The sequence below is a fragment of the Lepus europaeus genome, chromosome 2 (assembly GCF_033115175.1).
Source record: "Lepus europaeus isolate LE1 chromosome 2, mLepTim1.pri, whole genome shotgun sequence".
Taxonomy (NCBI): domain Eukaryota; kingdom Metazoa; phylum Chordata; class Mammalia; order Lagomorpha; family Leporidae; genus Lepus; species Lepus europaeus.
In genome coordinates, this window is record NC_084828.1 from 125,459,345 (window position 1) to 125,477,812 (window position 18,468).

The 18,468-nt window shown below is 38.2% G+C and overlaps 1 protein-coding gene across 1 annotated transcript in view; it reads left to right on the plus strand.

Annotated features, from left to right (window-relative positions):
* Nucleotides 1-18,468, plus strand: part of PLCH1 (phospholipase C eta 1) — a 287,303-nt gene that overhangs the window by 205,309 nt on the left and 63,526 nt on the right. Inside the window, exons 7-9 of the mRNA XM_062212704.1 lie at nt 8,980-9,073; nt 10,796-10,999; nt 17,244-17,364. Coding sequence (XP_062068688.1) covers nt 8,980-9,073; nt 10,796-10,999; nt 17,244-17,364 — 419 coding nt within the window. The remainder of the gene's footprint in view (nt 1-8,979; nt 9,074-10,795; nt 11,000-17,243; nt 17,365-18,468) is intronic.

Genomic DNA, 18,468 nt, shown 5'->3' on the forward strand with positions numbered 1-18,468 from the left:
CCATATTGTGAATTGAGCTGCAATAAACATGGGGGTTCAGAAAACTCTTTCATATTTCTGATTTCATTTCATTTGAGTAAATCCCTAGGAGTGTGATGGCTGGGTCATATGGTAGATCTATTTTCAGATTTCTGAGGAATCACCCTACTGTCTTCCTTGGTTGTACTAGTTTAGTCTGGAAATCTGGTATTGTGATGCCTCCAGCTTTGCTTTTGTTGTTTAAGATTGCTTTAGCTATTCAGGGTCTCTTCTGTTTGCATTTTAATTTTAGCCTTGTTTTTTCTAGATCTGATAAATATGTCCTTGGTATCTTGATTGGGATCACATTGAATTTCTAAAGTGCTTTATGTAATATGGACATTTTGATTAATTAATTCTTCCAATGCATGAACATGGAAGATTTCTCCAATTTTTGTGTTGTCTTCTATTTGTTTCTTTAATGTTTTGTAATTCTCATTGTAGAGATCTTTCACATTCTTAGTTAAATTAATTCCAAGGTATTTAAAACTTCTTTTGTAGCTATTGTGAATGGTATTGATCTTACAGGTTCTTTCTCATTGTTGGTGTATACAAAGGCTACTGATTTTTGTGTGTTGATTTTATGTCTTGTAACTTTACCAAACTCTCTTGTGGTTCCCTATATATAGGTTCATGTCATCTGCAAAGAGGGATAATTTCATTTCCTTCTTTCTCATGTTATGCCTTTGATTTCTTTTTCTTGCCTAATGGATATGGGTAAAACTTCCAGAACTATATTGTATAACAATGGTAAATGTGGGCATCTTCATCATGTTCCGGATCTTAGTGGAAATACTTTTAAATTTTCCCCATTCAGTATGATGCTGGCTGTGTCTTTGTCATATGTTGCCTTGCTTGTGTTGAGGAATGTCCTTTCTTTACCCAATTGAGTTAATGTTTTTATCATGAAAAATGCTGTATTTTTATCAAATGCTTTCTCTGCATCTATTGAGAAAATCATATGGTATTTATTCTTTATTTTGTTAATGCGATGTATCACATTTATTGATTTGTTTATGTTGAACCATTCCCACATACCCAGGATAAATCCCACTTGGTCCTGGAGAGTGATCTTTGATGTGTTTTTAGATTCAATTAATTAGCATTTTGTTGAGAACTTTTACATCTATGTTCACTAGGGATATTTGTGAATAGTTCTCTTTCTTTATTGTATCTTTTTCTGGTTTTGGAATTAAAGTGATGCTGACCTCATAGAAGGAGTTTGGGAGGACTCCCTCCCTTTCAGTTGTTTTGTGTAGTTTGAAAAGAATTGGGATTAGTTCTTCTTAATGGTTTGGCAGAATTCAGCGGGGAAGCCATCTTGTCCAGGACTTTTCTTTTCTGGGGAGGGCCTTTATTACTGATTGAATTTCTGTCTTGATTATTGGATTATTTAGGTTTCTTGTGTCTTCATGGTTCAAATTTGGTAGACTGTGTATAGAATCCCTTAAAGATTTTCTAATTTGTTACCATATAGCTCTTTGTAGTAATTCTTGATGATTCTTTTTATTTCTGTTGTAGCTATTATAACTACATCTCCTTTTCCACTTCTGATTTTATTAATTTGGGTTTTCTCCCCCCTACACTCCTCCTTTTTGTTTAATTGGGCCAGTGGTGGTATATCAATTTTGTTTATTTTTTGAAAAGACCATCTCTTCATTTCATTGATCTTTTGTATCATTGTTTTGGCTCCAATTTTGTTTATTTTCTAATTTTAATTATTTCTTCCCTCCTATTTCTGGACTTAGTTTGTTGCTGTTTTTCTAGGTCCTTGAGATGCATTATTAGATAATTTATTTGTTGCCTTTCTAATTTCTTGATGTAGACACTAATTTCAATCAACTTCCCTCTTAACACTGCTATTGCTATGTTCCATAACTTTTGATATGTTGTATTGTCATCCTCATTCATTTATAGGAATTTTTTGATTTCCATTTCAATTTCTTTTATGATCCACTGTTCATTTAGGAGCCTGTTGTTCCATCTCCATGCATGTGCATGTTTTCTAGAGCTTCATAGTTGTTAATTTCCAGGTGTGTCACTCCATTGTGGTCAGAATTTGTTGAAACTTGCTTTATGGATAGCATATGGTCTATCCTAGAGAAAGCTCCATGCACTGATGAAATAATGTGTATTCTGGCCGGCACCATGGCTTAACAGGCTAATCCTCCGCCTTGTGGCGCTGGCACACCGGGTTCTTGTCCCGGTTGGGGCACCGGATTCTATCCCAGTTGTCCCTCTTCCAGGCCAGCTCTCTGCTATGGCCCCGGAAGTAAGTGGAGGATGGCCCAAGTGCTTGGCCCTGCACCCGCATGGGAGACCAAGGAGAAGCACCTGGCTCCTGGCTTCGGATCAGCGCGATGAGCCGTCCGCAGCGGCCATTGGAGGGTGAACCAACGGCAAAAAGGAAGACCTTTCTCTCTGTCTCTCTCTCTCACTATCCACTCTGCCTGTCCAAAAAAAAAAAAAAAATGTGTATTCTACAGATGTGGATGTTCTATAGATATCAATTATGTCCATTTGGACCATAGTGTAGACTAACTCTGTTGTTTCTTTGTTGATATTTTGGCTACTTGATCTGTCCACTGATGAAAGTGGGGTGTTGAATTCCCTCATTATTATTGTATTGGAGTCAGTGACCCCCTTTAGATCTGTTAACTTTTATTTTAAATAACCAGGCTCCCTAGCATCGGGTACATATACATTTATATTTACATTAAATATTTATTTATAAATAATTCATTATTATATATTTATATTAAAGATTTATTTATTTGTTTGAAAGGCAGAGTTATTGAGAGAGAGAAAGAGACTCAGAGAGATTTTCCATTTGCTGGTTTACTCCCCAAATGGCTGCAATGGCTGTGGCTAGGCCAGGTTGAAGCAATGAGCCAGGAGCTTCTTCCAGGTCTCCCACATGGATGCAGAGGTCCAAGCACTTTGGGCCATCCTTTGCTGCTTTCCCAGGCATATTTGCAGGTAGCTGGTTGGGAAGTGGAACAGCCAGACTCAAACCGACGTCCATATGAGATGCCTTAACCAGTGACGCCACAGTGCTGGCCCCAGGTGCATATACATTTATTGTAGTCATATTTTTCTGTTGCACTGACCCCTTAATTGTTACATAATGCCCTTCTTTGTCTGTTTTACCAGTTTTTGTGTTAAAGTTTATTTTGTCTGATATTAGGAGGGCTACTACTGCTCGTTTTTGCTTTGCATTAGCATGGAATACTTTTTCTGTCCTTTTACTTTCAGTCTGTGTGTATCTTTGTTGGTGTGGTGTATCTCTTGTAGGCAGCAAATAGATAGGTTTTGTTTTTCAATCCATTCAACCAGTCTGTATCTTAATTGGAATATTTAGAACATTTACATTCAGGATTATTATTCATAAGCATCAACTTGGTCCTGCCATTTTCCCATAAATATTCCCATTGTTTTGTATTTCCTTTTTATTTTTGCTGGAAAAATTTCTGCCTTCGCATTATTTCATGATGATGACTATCTTTCACTGTTTGTGTATGTAGTACATCCTTAAACATCATTTGTAACGCTGGATGAGTGGTTATGACATATTCTTTCAGTTTCTGTTTGTTTAGGAATGTGTTTATTGCACCTTCATTTATAAATGAGAGCTTTGCTGGGTATAGTATTCTAGGTTGATAGTTTTTTTTTTTTTTTTTTTTTTTCCCTTTAGGACTTGGACTATGTATCTCCATTCTCTCCTAGCCTGTAGGGTTCTGATGAGAAATCAGGTTTAAGTGCAATTGAGATGCTTTGAAAGTAAACTGGCGTTTTTCTCATGCACATTTTAGAATCTTCTACTTACATTTTACTTTTGAAAGTTCGACTTTAATGTTTTGTTATGAAGATATTTTCTGATCATGCCTATTAAGAGGTCTATGTGCTTCCTATACTTGGATGTTCCTATCTTTTTCCAATTTAGGGATGTTTGCTGCCATTATTTCACTGAATAGGTCTTTAAATCCATTCTGTCTTTCCACACTTTCAGGAAGTCCTAAGACACATGTGTTTGGTCTTTGGATAGCATCCCATGAATATTGAAACAGAAATTTCTTTTATTTTCTTTTCCTTTCTTTTTCTTTTCTTTCTTTTCTTTCACCCCCTCCCTCCCTCCCTCCTTTCTTTCTTCCTTCCTTCCTTCCTTTGAAATATTTTCAAAGGTTTATCTTCTAGATCAGAAACTTTTTCTTCTGCCTCACCAGTTTGTGTTACGGCTTTCTACTGTATTTTTATTTAACACACTGAATTCTTCATTTCTAATATTTCAGTGTGATTTCTCTTCAATATCTCTGTCTCTCAACAGAATTTTTCATGGGTTGTTTATGGATTTCTTTAAGTCATGTCTTTGCTTCTCAGTGTTTTTTGAGTAATCTTATGATCATTCTTTTGAGTAACTTTTCAGACATTTCATCAGTATCTTTGTCTTCACATTCTAATATTGAAGTGTTTTTGCATTCCTTTTGGTGAGTACTATTTTCTTCTTTGTTCATGCTTATTTTATTTCTACATTTATTTTTAGAATCTGTACAAACACTTGGTTTTTTCCTCTGAGGGCTTTTATCTTTGAAAAAATATGCCTCTGTAGCTTATGGGAGTGTCTGCTTCATCAGTGGATATCCAGAAGTGTATGCTGGGTGGGACCTGGGAGCTCTGGCTAGTGTTTGAGGGTGGAGCAAGAATCCAGGCTAACATCAAAGTTGGTCATGGTTGATCTCTATTGTCTGCAGCAAGGAGGATATGAGCATATTGGTTGGTGTTGTCACAGTGTCAGCCTGTCTCTGCCAAGGTGAGCAAACCCAGGGTGAGCCTACTGCCCCTAAGCACCTCACCCTTGCAGGCACATGAACTGCATCTAGGATCATTGTGAGTCTTGGAACCAGACACAGTGATTGCTCAAAGACCTACCTGCACCTATTGCATGCCCTATCACAGTCACAGAATTTCCATAATCACAGGGTGCAAGTCTCCCACAGTCATAGGGAGCACATGATCCACTCTCAGCCACATCTGCCCCCCCCAACACCCCCCATCCATGGAAGTAGCTGTGGGCTTTCCAGAGCCAGCTGCCTAACAGATAGTGATCGATCAGTGCTCTGCCTTAGCAAGTCGAGTCTGAGCACCTTACTAGGGGGGAGGTGTGTGTGTGTGTGTGTGTGTACTTCATGTGCCTGGTTTGCTATGATTTGTTAACTCCTCTGGCTTTGTTTTGAAATTTGCACTTTCTGGGAAAGTTTCACTAGAAAACTTATAGGAAGCTTAGAAATAGAAAGTAGTGTGAGGGACATGGATTGGCCTTATATGTGAGGACTAGTGAGTCTTCTGGATGAGATTAAAGAAACATAGCAAACAAGTAAAAGAGAATGGAGCCCAATCTTGAAAAATAAAATAAAAAATATAATCACAGATTTGAAAATTGCAGAAATTTAAGTTAGGAAATGATTCATGAAAATAGATCTTCGTAATAACTAAGTGTGGGGATGGGAGAGGGAGGAGGAAGAAGAGTTGGAGTGTGTGTGGGAGGGAGGACAGGGTGGGAATTATCATTATGTTCCTAAATCTGTTTATATGAAATACATGAAACTTGTATAACTTAAAGAAAATTTTAAAAAAGAAAAAAAAAGATAAATGATTCAGGAGGTTTAGTTATACTGAAAGCCAATCAGTTTTGAAAGTAAAAATTTAAGTTGTATATATAAAGAAAATCACTCAAAGGATAGCTATAATATAACAGAAATAAATTTGAATTTGACATGAAAGAGGTTCAAGTTTATTCTACCTCTTAAGGTTTTGTGACTTTGATGTCAATGTTTAACCTTTCTCAATGACAATTTTTCTATCTGTAAATAAAATGTATATATGTTTACAAGACTATTGTAAGAACTAGTGTAAGAACTATTTAAGATTAGTTGTCTAAAAGCTTTTTATCATAAACATTGACAATATTAAATAAATATTAGGAGCCATTATTAAAATATATCAGGTTTTATCTTAAACTGTTTTTAGTATCAATTGGCTGTAGTAGAAAGAAAAATCCTGTTTTGGAGATAGCAATTGGGTTATTTATTTCATAGCTAATAAAACTTTCTAATGAGAACCATAGGATATAGCCTGGATTAGAGAAATTGTTACTGTTTCACTCTATCAGCTATGCCAAATAGGAAGGAAAACAGGGTCTAAAAGGAAAACTAACCTATGTTGAACCTTCATTAATATGATAAACTTAAGAGAGATATAAAATTGTATAAAAGGCAGGAATTTGCTATTGGGAGATTAAATAAGAACAAGAGATGGGCTAAGGATGGGAAATGATTGACTCTTACATTTTTAGTTTTCTATACTATGAAGTTTCACTATATTTCATTGAGTCAATCCTTAATAGTTGAATTTTGTTAGAAAATGGTTTATTTCTTTCCCATTCTTATATGCTGTCTAGAAATGTGTGAGCTATATGGAATACTTGCTAATATTTTCAATAATTACTCATGTATTTTGCAGTTATAACTTTTTGCTGTCAATTTCTGCTTTGGATCTTGAATGAGTAAATTCTCTACTTACCTGGAAATGGCAACATCTCAGTGTGAACTTTGTGGTTGTCTTTGTTTGTTTGTTTGTTTGTTTTTGGATCTCATGGTATCCTCCTAGTTCACCTGAGTTCAACTTAAGGCCCCAATATTTCTAAACAAATGGTATTATAAACTGGATAGTTAGGGTGGGCATTGTGGTTCAGTGGGTTAAGCCACTGCTTGGGACCCCCGCATCCCATTTCTCTCACTTCCCTGCTTCCAGTACAACTTACTGCTAATGTACCTGGGAATCAGTAGATGATATCTCAAGTATTTGAGTTCCTGCTATCCATGTGGGAGACCCAGACTCTTGTCTGTTTTGCTATCTCTCTCTGTCACTCTCTTGCTCAAATAAATAATTAAATAAATAAACAAATCTATGTTTAAACCACTAAAAATTACAAAGTGAACTTAGTCTAACCTGGCACATAAAGTTGTTATCAGTTTGGCTTTTTATTTGGTGAGAAATTGCCTATCTTTAAGAATGCATGTGCTAATGCTCTCTAGCAAATGGCAGGCAAATTAATGAGCTGCTCAAAGCTTGTCTGGGTCAGTAGAGTTCCTTGGAGGTATCACAGTTTCATTTACGTATGGTATTTTCAGGTGGTGTCTTTTTAACATGGGCCTCTGAATAAAGGTGATAAAATTTTTAGCTATTATACAGTTTTTTATAGCATAACCTACTCTCTGAACCTGGCAAAAATCAAGGATATTTCGCTGGCAAAAAGCTTAACAGCTATTCAGTAGACTATTCAGAACAATCAGATTTCCCTAAAACCTAAGTGTTGAACCTAAGAGATAATGGAATCTTTGAGGAAATATGAGATGCTGGCTCACAAGATTAGCTTGCTCTATGATTATTCATTAGTGTATTAAATGTCAGGGTGTGGGGCTGAAGTGCTTACTGATAAAAATATAATTTTATGTTGTTAATAACAAAGCATTCCTGAAGAGTTTATTTTTTCCAGTGACATTAAGTATGTAATGTTCATGCAGCAACATTGAGACCAACTCAATAATAACAAGATATATTGCTTTTTGCACAGTATTCTTACAAATACTCATTCATTTAATCTGCATCACTACTCTGTTATACTTGAGTTCTTGTCATCCATATGGGAGACTCAGACTCTGTCTCTGTCTCTAAATCTATCTCTGTCACTCTCCTGCTCAAATAAATAAACAATTGAATAAATAAATAAATCTTTGTTTAAACTTGCTAAAAATTGCAAAATGAACTTAGTTTAAGCTGGCACATAAAGTTGTTATCAGTTTGTTTTTTTTATTTTGTGAGAAATTATGTATCTTTTAGAATGCATGTGCTAATACGCACTAGCAAATTGCAGACAAATTAATGAGCTGCTCAAAGCTTTTGGATCTCATGGGATTCTCCTAGTTTTCCTGAGTTCAATTTAAGGTTAGGTAGCCACAGGGAAGATAAGTAACTTACTTTAGGTCTCACTGTTAACGTGAGCTAGCTATTTGAACAAAAGCAGTCTAGCTCTGGAGATACTAGCCTTACCTAGTTTTTAATTTTAATTTTCTCTTGCTGACCTTAGTGTTTCTGAATCACCATGGCAGATTGCTCTGGTCATTTGATGAAAGGTTCTATAAATATATGTACACATATAGGTGGATTTCCATAGAAACATTCTGTTTTAGTAGGGAATTTTTTAAAGTAAAGATTTATTTATTTATTTCAAAGTCAGAGAGAGAGAGAGAGAGAGAAAATGTCTTCTGTTTTTCCATTTCTCCATATGGCCATAATAGCCAGGGCTGGGCCAGGTCAAAGCCAGGAGCCAGGAGCCTCATCTGGGTCTCCCATGTGGGAGGCAGGGGCAAAAATATTTGCACTATCTTCTGCTATTTTTCCCAGTCCCATTAACAGGGAATCGGATTGGAAGTGGAGGAGCAGCAACTTGAACCAGTGCACATATGGGATTGCAGCTGCTTAACCTGGTACACCATAGCACTGGCCCTGAATTGTTTTCTTTCTGTGTATATTTATGATCAGCAAACTCTAGTACTAGTGTAGGAAGCATTAATTTTACCATTAGCTACTAACTTAGAGTAAATGGACATTTGTCAATGATTGTGTTGATTATTGATTTTATAGTTTATTTACCACTTCCTGGAGAAAACTTATATAACAGTTAAAGGGCTGCTTTCGCTGATTAAATCTGAAAGATACATAGGAAGTTTGAGGTCATGATCATTCTTCAAAGACAAAGTAGCTCTGACACTAGTAGTCTCAAGCACTGCACAGTTAAGTAATTTGCACTGGATTGAGAATGCTTTAAGAATTGGCACCTTCTTTTTAAGTGTAGGGAAACATCATGAAATTAAAGATGCTCTACTAATGCTCTGTTTTACTTAGATGAATAACGTGACGACAGACTATTGTCTTGACATCATAAAGAAGTTTGAAGTTTCAGAAGAAAATAAGGTGAAAAATGTTCTTGGCATAGAAGGTAAAATAACTAATATTCTCAGTTTCTCATTTCTTGGATGTAGTTTGCTAAGCTAAATTCCAGCAAAAGTGTTTAGGGAAAGAATCAGGAGATACCCATGGAATTATAGATGACCAACCAAGCCTACAACACAGATGCCCTGATGTTGCTATGGCTGTTATTGTCACAGTGCCCCTGACATTTTCTATAGCAAGGAAATCTGCTGAACACCGATTTGTATGGTGGGTGCCAAGAAATATTTCGGCTCAACTGGCTAATATTTGGAAATAGCTTCATCCTGATCGATTTGTGAAGAGGAATTTAGTTCTAAAATCAGTAATCTGAAACTAGTGACTTAAAGAAATGTATTTCTTTAGAAATGTTAGCAATTGACTTGTTTTTCTCCCAGTTGGCACTACTGAAGGCACTGTTGGTATGACAAATATCATTAATATAACCACCTCATATTGTAGTTGAGGAAAGTGAGACTTGAATAAATTACGTAATTTGCCCACAGTTATATACTCAGAATCTAGCTTCTGGGGTATTATATACTTAAAAAACATAGCCATGCTTGTGTGTGTGTGTGTGTGTACATGTATCTAACATATATTTCAGATATGTAAGGAAATAAATTGCAAGCTGCTACCCAGGCAAAACAAATAATCTTGGTGGAAGATCACTAGGGCCCTGCTGCCGCCAACAGCATCCAAAGCCACGGCTGATCTTGACACGTTTGTCCATTGGCCTCCCATTTCCCTTCACTCTCATGATCAGCATGGACAAGGGAGTTTTACTATTATGTATTTACCTCCTGGAGTGAGGGTAATTAAAATTAAGAGGAATAATTTTCATCTATCATTAAAAATCATTTTAAAAGCAATCAGACAAGACAAACTAATTTGGGCCTTTTCTGTACTCATAAATTTTTTCCTTGGTGGGGCCCCAAAAGATGAAATTAAGCCTAGCTTCTAGGTTATGAGCATAAAGATGAGGATGAAGAAATTCTTAAGGCTCAGAGGATCTTTACAGATATAATTTTACCAAAGGATTCTTGAAGACTTGACACCATTTAACCTAATAATCATTTTACTTGTGAGTCATTCATGTATTTATTCATGTATTAATGAATGCCTCTTTAATGTCTGCATTGTGTTTTGAAAGACTGGAAAAACTGATGTTTCGTACATAATTTTTAAGTAATTTTCAAAGTTACAATGTATGCCAGTTGTTAACAGCATTCTCCCAAACCAATTTGATAGTCAAATAATCACACCCTGAATTTAGGCAGTGCTCAATTTTTGATGTATTACTTTAAGTACAGGATTGACTAAAGTGCTTTTTCAAATCAACTTAACAACCTATCAGTTGTGGTCAGAGTACCGCCATGAGCCACCCCTGAGGTCACACTTGATCCACTATCACTTGAGTATAGTTGTTACTAAATGGCTTTTTTGCCCTGAGTGAGCCCTCTCCCACCCAATCAAAATTCTTGAAAAGTACATTTATTTTTCTCTAGGTTATGTTTCAATGGTTGCTCCCCGGAAGAGCGCATTTCTATTTTTTGACACATCTACTTGACCTCAAGCAGATCTCTCATTGCCCCAGTTTTCCCAACAAAAGCTGTCCTTAAGATAAACGAGATGATTGCTTTGAGCATTCTTTGACTTCTTTGTCTCTGTTAGTCAATTAAGTGGATGTGCTTCAAAAGCTAAAGTGCTTCCTTTTTTCCTTCTTCCAAAGGCTTCACGAACTTCATGCGTAGTCCTGCTTGTGACGTGTTTAACCCGCTGCACCATGAGGTGTACCAGGACATGGATCAGCCCCTCTGCAACTACTACATTGCTTCTTCTCACAACACATACCTGACAGGGGACCAGCTCCTGTCTCAGTCCAAAGTGGATATGTACGCGCGGGTGCTGCAAGAAGGCTGTCGTTGTGTGGAAGGTATGTACTCTTTGTCCAAGTTCTAGTGTGTTCCTTTAATCAGTTAGACAAGTCTAATAAAAATAATAGAGAGTGCAGAAAATGCTCCCACACTGATTAGAACCATTTTTTCTACTCATTGGGAAACAATTCTTAACTCGTAATCCTCTCTGGCTCCTGTGTTGTGCAATAATGATTTAAGACAGTAATTTTGGAGTAGTTGTAGAGAATGCACACCGGCAGTAATTTCTAGTAAATGAATGGCCTAAGCAACTAAATAGTGAAGATGCTTATAAAATATTAACATAAATAAAAACCTTGCAGACAACAAAAGGTCTGGAAGATGGCATTCTGCTATCAGCCATTATTCAGCCCTTTGTTTCCTTACAAGTTTTGCACGTCTGACATGCTCAGAAACGCCAGGGTGACGCAGCCTCACTGGATTCACACTGATGGTTGCCTATCATTTCATCAGTAATACTTTCTTGGAGGTCAGATGTGGAAAACCTTTATTGGCTCCATAAAGAGGTAGTCAACTCTGGGCAGTTTTGCAACTTTGAAATCTCTGTTTCCTCTGAGTGATTTCTTTTGCTTTTTGGGTCCTTCCAGATACTGTTTTTTTCTTTTTTGGTTTACTTATCTAAAATCAGTGTCCTACCCAAGCCTAACTATGTTCCTACAATCATCTCCTTATAGTGAACCAAAACTTGTATTCCTCCAGCTTTGATCGGGGTATTAAGAGGGCAACTTATCAGTTAGCTTTGCCTAAAAGGTTGCCTTATCCATATATTTGCACAGACACAATGTACACAGCTGTGATGTAATTTTAAAGGCACATGATCTCCTTTATTCTCTCAGATATCTCCCTCATCAGCTTGCATCAGCAAATTCCTCCCCTAATATTTGGTTTAGAGTTGTTACCATTAGAATGAACTATAACTTTACAGTAAAAGTTGGAAGATTATTTTTGAAAAGTTTTGGTTGAGGAGAAGAAATTACACTTACCTGGGGAACTTGGTAAGGTTTGTACTTAATCTGTTTCCTATTGGCAAATTTCGTTGTCTTTGTGGATTTGAATATACTGTAGGAAGGAAAAAGAGAACTATTATGATTTCAGCACTTTTGTGAGCCAGGACCTTGTTAAGTACTTTCCATATATCCTCATTTAATTCTTTTAACACCATCAACGGATATAGAATGATCTCTTGAGAAGACACTTCAACTCAGAGTTATAGGTAAATGACTTAAGGTTTTATAGGTCAGAAGCTTAGAAGTTGCAATTTGAGTGCAAGTTGGTCACACTCTTCCACTCCACTGTTGTCCAAGAAGCCTGGGTGCTCTCTGGAGGCGCAAGCATTGACTGGCATGAGCAGCCCCAAAAGGGATTGAATGAAAGCTATCAGGTCACATAAGGACAGCTAGAGAACGTGAGAAGCAGGGCTGGTGTTGTGGCATAATGCATGAGCTGATGCCTACAATGCCAGCATCCCATATGGGGGTGGCTTGAGTCCCTGCTGCTCCACTTCTGATCCAGCTCTCTGCTAATGTGCCTGGGAAAACAGCAGAAGATGATGCAAGTGTGGGCCCCTGCACTCATGTGGGAGATCTGAAAGAGGCTCCAGACTTCTGTAGCCAGTTGCAACCATTTGGGGAGTGAGCCAGATAGATAGAAGTCCTCTCTCTCTGTCTCTCCATCTCCATCTATAACTCTGAAATAAAATAAATACTTTTTTTTAAAAAGTGAGAAGCACAGGGTAGAGGGGATGGTTGGCTTTTTTTAAGCTTTATTTATTTATTTATTTATTTGAAAGTCAGAGTTACACAGAGAGAGGAGAGGCAGAGAGAGAGAAAGGTCTTCCATCCTATGATTCACTCCCCAATTGGCCACAACGACTGGAGCTGCACCAAACCAAAGGCAGAAGCCAGGAGCTTCTTCCAGGTCTCCTATGTGGGTGCAGGGGCCCAAGGAATTGGACCATCTTCTACTGCTTTTGCAGGTCATAGCAGAGAGCTGGATCGGAAGTGGAGCAGCCGGGACTCGAACCAGTGCCCATATGGGATGCCAGCACTTCAGGTCAGGGTGTTAACCACTGCGCCACAGCACTGGCCCCTGGCTTTTTTTTTTTTTTTTTTTAAGATTTAATTGGTTTTTTGAAAGGCAGAGCAGAAAAGAGAGAGGGAGAGTTAGAGAGGGAGGGAAAGAGACAAAGAGAAGGGGATAGAGAGAGAGAGATCAATTATTCAATCTTCCATCTGTTGATTCACTCCCCAAACACCCACAACATTTGGGGACAGAGCCAGACTGAGGGCAGAAGCCCAGAACTCCATCAGCATCCGCCACGTGGGTGGCAGGAACCCAAGCACCTGGGCCTTCCTCTGCCTTCTCTGATACATCAGCAGGAAGCCTCATCTGAAGCAGAGCAGTGGCGACTTGAGCAAGTACTCTAGCCTGAGATTCATACCACAATACCCACCCTCAGGATGGCTTTGAAAGGAGGAATTGGCTTCCTTCCTAATTATGTCTACCACCACATACGTGATTCTGAAGGCTTAGAATTTGGTGATGTGATCTTTTATTGTCTCCTAGCAATTTTTGTCAGCCCTGTGATTGGAATGATTGGTTTACCTTTGGAACTTGGGCATGGAGGCAGCAATGTTTATATACTCACTGGCACTTCAATCTCAATGAACTTGTTTTTATTCTTAAACAACTCTGTCTAGGATTTAAAGAACTCGACTTATAGACTATAGCAGGTCATGAGTTGAAATTTTTGGTCCCACAGACAGTTTTCTGAATTAGCTTTTGCCAAGTGTTGCACGTAAGAAATGAAGAATAATGATTCTGGACAGTTTCTTCATGGTCCTGTGACCTGAAGAATCTCTCCAGTTTCAAGCTTCTGTTTTGTAATGTTGTGTTTTCCATCTCCATTAGTTCAGCTGTAGTCAGTCATGTCTTCGGTCAGGATGCAGAGGGTGTCTTGGGGAAGACTAATAAGACTTTTTGGTAAGGTGGGCTTGTCAGCAAATCAAATTGATAACATTTTGTACATGGCTTTTCATGCACTTGATTTTCAGCCTGAGTTGCTTAATAAATATGGATGTTCTGTTCAGGGATTTTCACTTTCATTATGGGACTGATGTTGCATCACTGTTGTAATCGGTTTACAACTTTTCCTGTTATCTCTGGGAGCACTACCAGGGTGGAACATTTTTAAGTTTCACTATGAAAAACCACCAGGTTAGCTTCTTGCACTCCCGACTGACCCACTTTTTTGTCACGGTGCTTTTTGGAAGCCTCTAGTGTGTGACCTGATTGAAACACAAGCCCCAGCTCTCTTGTGGCAAGAGGCATTGGTTGGGGGATTTCTACCTTGCCAATATTCCAAACACAGCATGTTCTTGCAGGAGACTTCACTGCCATTTGAACTTGGCTATGAATGCCTCAGGTTAAATGCCAGTGTTGTCAGGGAGTGTTGTTATTCTTACTTAACAGACAAGTAATGAAATTGGATATCCAATGTGACCATTAGGACAACCCAGCACCTTCAACTCTGGGTGCTCTTCCTGTATTAACAACAGAGCACCCTATTTTTCACAGTTGATGTAGTTCTAGGAATTGTTTGTATGTGGACGTGATAAACAATTCGGGCATGACATTGCTGTACCTACTGACATTAGTTCATTTATGAACTCTCATGCCCCTTTTCCACCAAAATGGATCTATAAGTCAGGGTAAAAATTGTTGAAATTTTATAGTTTTGAGATATCTGTGCATTCTTTCCAAGACTATATCCAGAGACAAATTAAAGGATTTTGGGGACATGGAAAATAATGGATTAATCTCTTCTGAGAAGATATCTTTGTTCCATTTGACATTATTTGCAGACCCAAAGGAACAGCATGGCAGTGTAGGATGGTATTCCAAAACCCTTGTTCTCAACAGCATCTTTATACTTTGTTTCCAGTGTCCTTGCAATATTAATCTCTCTCTTTTTTTTTAAAAAAAGATTTATTTATTTATTTGAAAATATGGTTGCAGAGAAGCAGAGGCAGAGGGAGAGAGGTCTTCCATCCACTGGTTTACTCCCCAGATGGCTGCAACGGCTGGAGCTGTGCCGATCCGAAGCCAGGAGCCAGGAACTTCTTTTGGGTCTCCCACTTGTGTGCAGGGGCCCAAGGACTTGGGCCATCTTCTACTGCTTTCCTAGGCCGTAGCAGAAAGCTGGACTTGAACCAGTGCCCATATGGGATGCCAACACTGCAGGTGGCAGCTTTACTTGCTATGCCACAGTGCTGGCCCTGCTGCAGTATTAATCTTAAACATTATTTTTCATCCCCCATTCCCAGTTATGTCCCTAGAGATATTTGAATAGTCAGTATTTAAAGGATCAGTACAGATAACTGTGTTAGGGTTGTTGAGGGAAACATGTAAAATATATAAAGAGAAAGATTGAGATTTATTGATTTTTAAGGCACTGGGTCCCATGATTTTGGGTTTTAGTAAGTCAGAAATGTGTAGAGCAAGCTTGGCAGGCTGGAGACTGACGTAAGAGTTGGTGTTGTCTTGAGTATGAATCCAAAGGGCAATAGGCTGGAGACTCAGGGCTTCTGTGTTGCAGTCTTAGGAGATTTTCTCCCTCCACCAGAAACCTCAGTCTTTGCTGTTGAAGCCATCATAGTCCACCCATGTTGATGTGTAAAATTAACATTACAGTCCTGTCATGGTTATGGTGAACATTTTAAAAGTTTTTGAAGAGCAGGCAGGCATTTCTCCTAACAGTTAAGACATTCATATCCCAGCTTGGAGTACCTGGGTTTGATAGGAGCCTCCAGGTCCTGACCCCAGCTTCCTGCTAATGCAGACCTTGGGAGGCAGCAGGTGATGACTCAAGTAATTTGGTTCCTGCCACCCATGTGGAAGACTTGGATTGAGTTTCCTGTTCCTGGCTGTAGCCTTGGTCCAGCCTCAGCTGTTCTTGGCGTTAGGAAGAGTGAATCAGAGGATAGGAGCTCTGTCTGTGTCTCTGTGTCTCAAATCACTGTTATAAAAGGAAATAGAGGTATCATCTCTTAGGGTATGCATATAGGAAAGGTGCTACTAAAACAGTGAAGATAAACAGTCCTGAACACTATGGTTTTAATTAAAGGCAGAGTTTCAATCTATATCCTTTTTGAGAAATTCAGGCTACAGAATTGTTTATGTTTAGCTCATATTGTATTTTTAAAAAGTTGATTAATTGCCAGTATTTAAAAACTTGGAAAATACTCTGGAATAAAATCTAAATCTTTTTACCTTTCTCAAAATATCTGGCATTGGCCCAGCATTGTGGTGTAGCCAGTGGGGCCATATGGGCTCTGGTTCAGATCCCAGCATTAGGGCAGCTCCTTAATGGTGGCCTGGGAGGGGCAGGGAGGATGGCCCGAGTGTTTGGGCTCCTGCTGCCCATGTGGGAGATCCAAAGGAAGCTGATGGCTCCTGGCTTTGGTCTGGCCTAGTCCTGGTTGTTGCAGTCTTCTGGGGAGTGAACCAGCATATGGAAGATCCCTCTCTCTTTGTAACTTTGATTTTCAGATAAATAGATAAATCATAAAAAAATATGGCATTAAATGTTCTTATTCCTCCTTAGTGATGATTGATACTGAGGAGTAGTTATATCATTTATATTCATGTTTCCTCTTGGGCTGCTGCACTCGTTTATGTTAACTGTTAGGCTCTTTGAATGTGTGGCCCCTACTGTAGGAAAGAGAGAAATGTGAGGGATCATGTGAACTGGCAAGGTTCTGTGGGGATCCCACTTTAGCCTTGATTGGGATTTAATTGACAGAACTAAATAAATCTAATGGAAACAAAGTGAATTTAATTGAATGGTTATGAAAAGTCCTGTTACTGACTGAGGAAGGGCTTTGTGACTTACTAGAAGACCTTTGAAAGCTGAAGAAGTGAGCATGGAGAAACAACCTGTTTAGAAACATATCTGTACATATTTAGTTGGATTTAGATCAATATCTAGCAGAGATTTTGGAAAACAAGGCTCATTATGAGCATGGCATCCTTGTTAATAATAAGCACTCAAAAGCAAATCATTTATTATCTTCAATTCCTTCTGATAAGAAATTATCAGAAGGATAATGTGGCATCTTTATAATATTTTAATAGGCACAATTTTAAATATTAACTGAAAAGTAATGTGTGTCTTGTAGTCCCAGAAATATTAATAAACACCAGAGATTTGGGGTTGTTGATTGAAGTTCTGTGTTTTGGCAGTTGACTGTTGGGATGGCCCAGATGGAGAGCCAGTTGTACACCATGGTTATACTCTCACTTCAAAAATTCTCTTCAGAGATGTTGTGGACACCATCAACAAGCATGCTTTTGTGAAGAATGAGTAAGTATAGCAACAGTTGGGAGGGAGTACAGCTGTCTGTTAGCACATGGAGCATTGCCTGGATTAACATGGCTATAAAGCCTATGCTCTTTCTTGGACTTTATATTTCCCTTTCTACTATCTTAGTTCTCTCCTTCCCACTCAGCAATATGTCATGGACAAATTATATGGGTTCCATCTTTTGTACATTTCCATGCTCCATTTATTCCTATCCCATTCATTCTCATCCTGTCTTCTTGAAGACAGAGTGACTTCTAAATTTCTATACCCTGGGTATACAGTATCCATAAAGTCTAGAAACATAAATAAATAGTTTTTGGTATTAGATTATAAAATGGTAAAATAATATTATCTAGATTTCCAGACTTGTTGGGTGGCCTGTGTATACTGAAGTTTGTGGCATCCTTGTGTTACTTGACTTCTCCTTGACATTCAATAATGTTGGCTATCTATTCCTTAATACTTTTCTTCTCTTCCCTTATAACATTTTCTCCTCCATTACTATCATGGCTTCTATCTCCTTTTTTTGGCCTATGATTTTCTATTCCATTTCCTAATACTTTAATAGTTATTAATCCCTAAGGTGTTGCCCTTGTTCTATTTCTTAGATGTTTAATTATATGTCTAAAACTTTATCTGTAAGTTCTAGACCTATACAGAAAAAAATCCTCGTCACATATTCATCTGAGTATGCCATAAGTGCAAGCAGCCACAACACTGAACAGAAGATGAGACTCCTGCCAGAATGGGATTTAACAACCCAAGCTGAACTCAGCATCTCACTCTGCCAAACCTCCAGTTGCCTTGTGCTCTGTTTCCTTTTGCTTAGGGGCAGTACTGCCTACCAGTGGCTGCAGCCAGAAATTGGGAGTTAGTCTAAATTCAGACAATATTTGTTGATTCTTCTTCTTAAATTGTCTTTGCACTCCATTACTGACCTTTCATTTTCCCTTTGGTTCATCTTCCACACTGATGCCAAAAATTTCTTTCTGAAATATAAGCATGGTGTTATATTCCTGTCTTAAGATCCTTCAAAAGTTCCCTATAGTACATGGCATGTCTTCTATGCCCTTCAAGACCTGGCCTTTTTTGCCTTCCAATGTC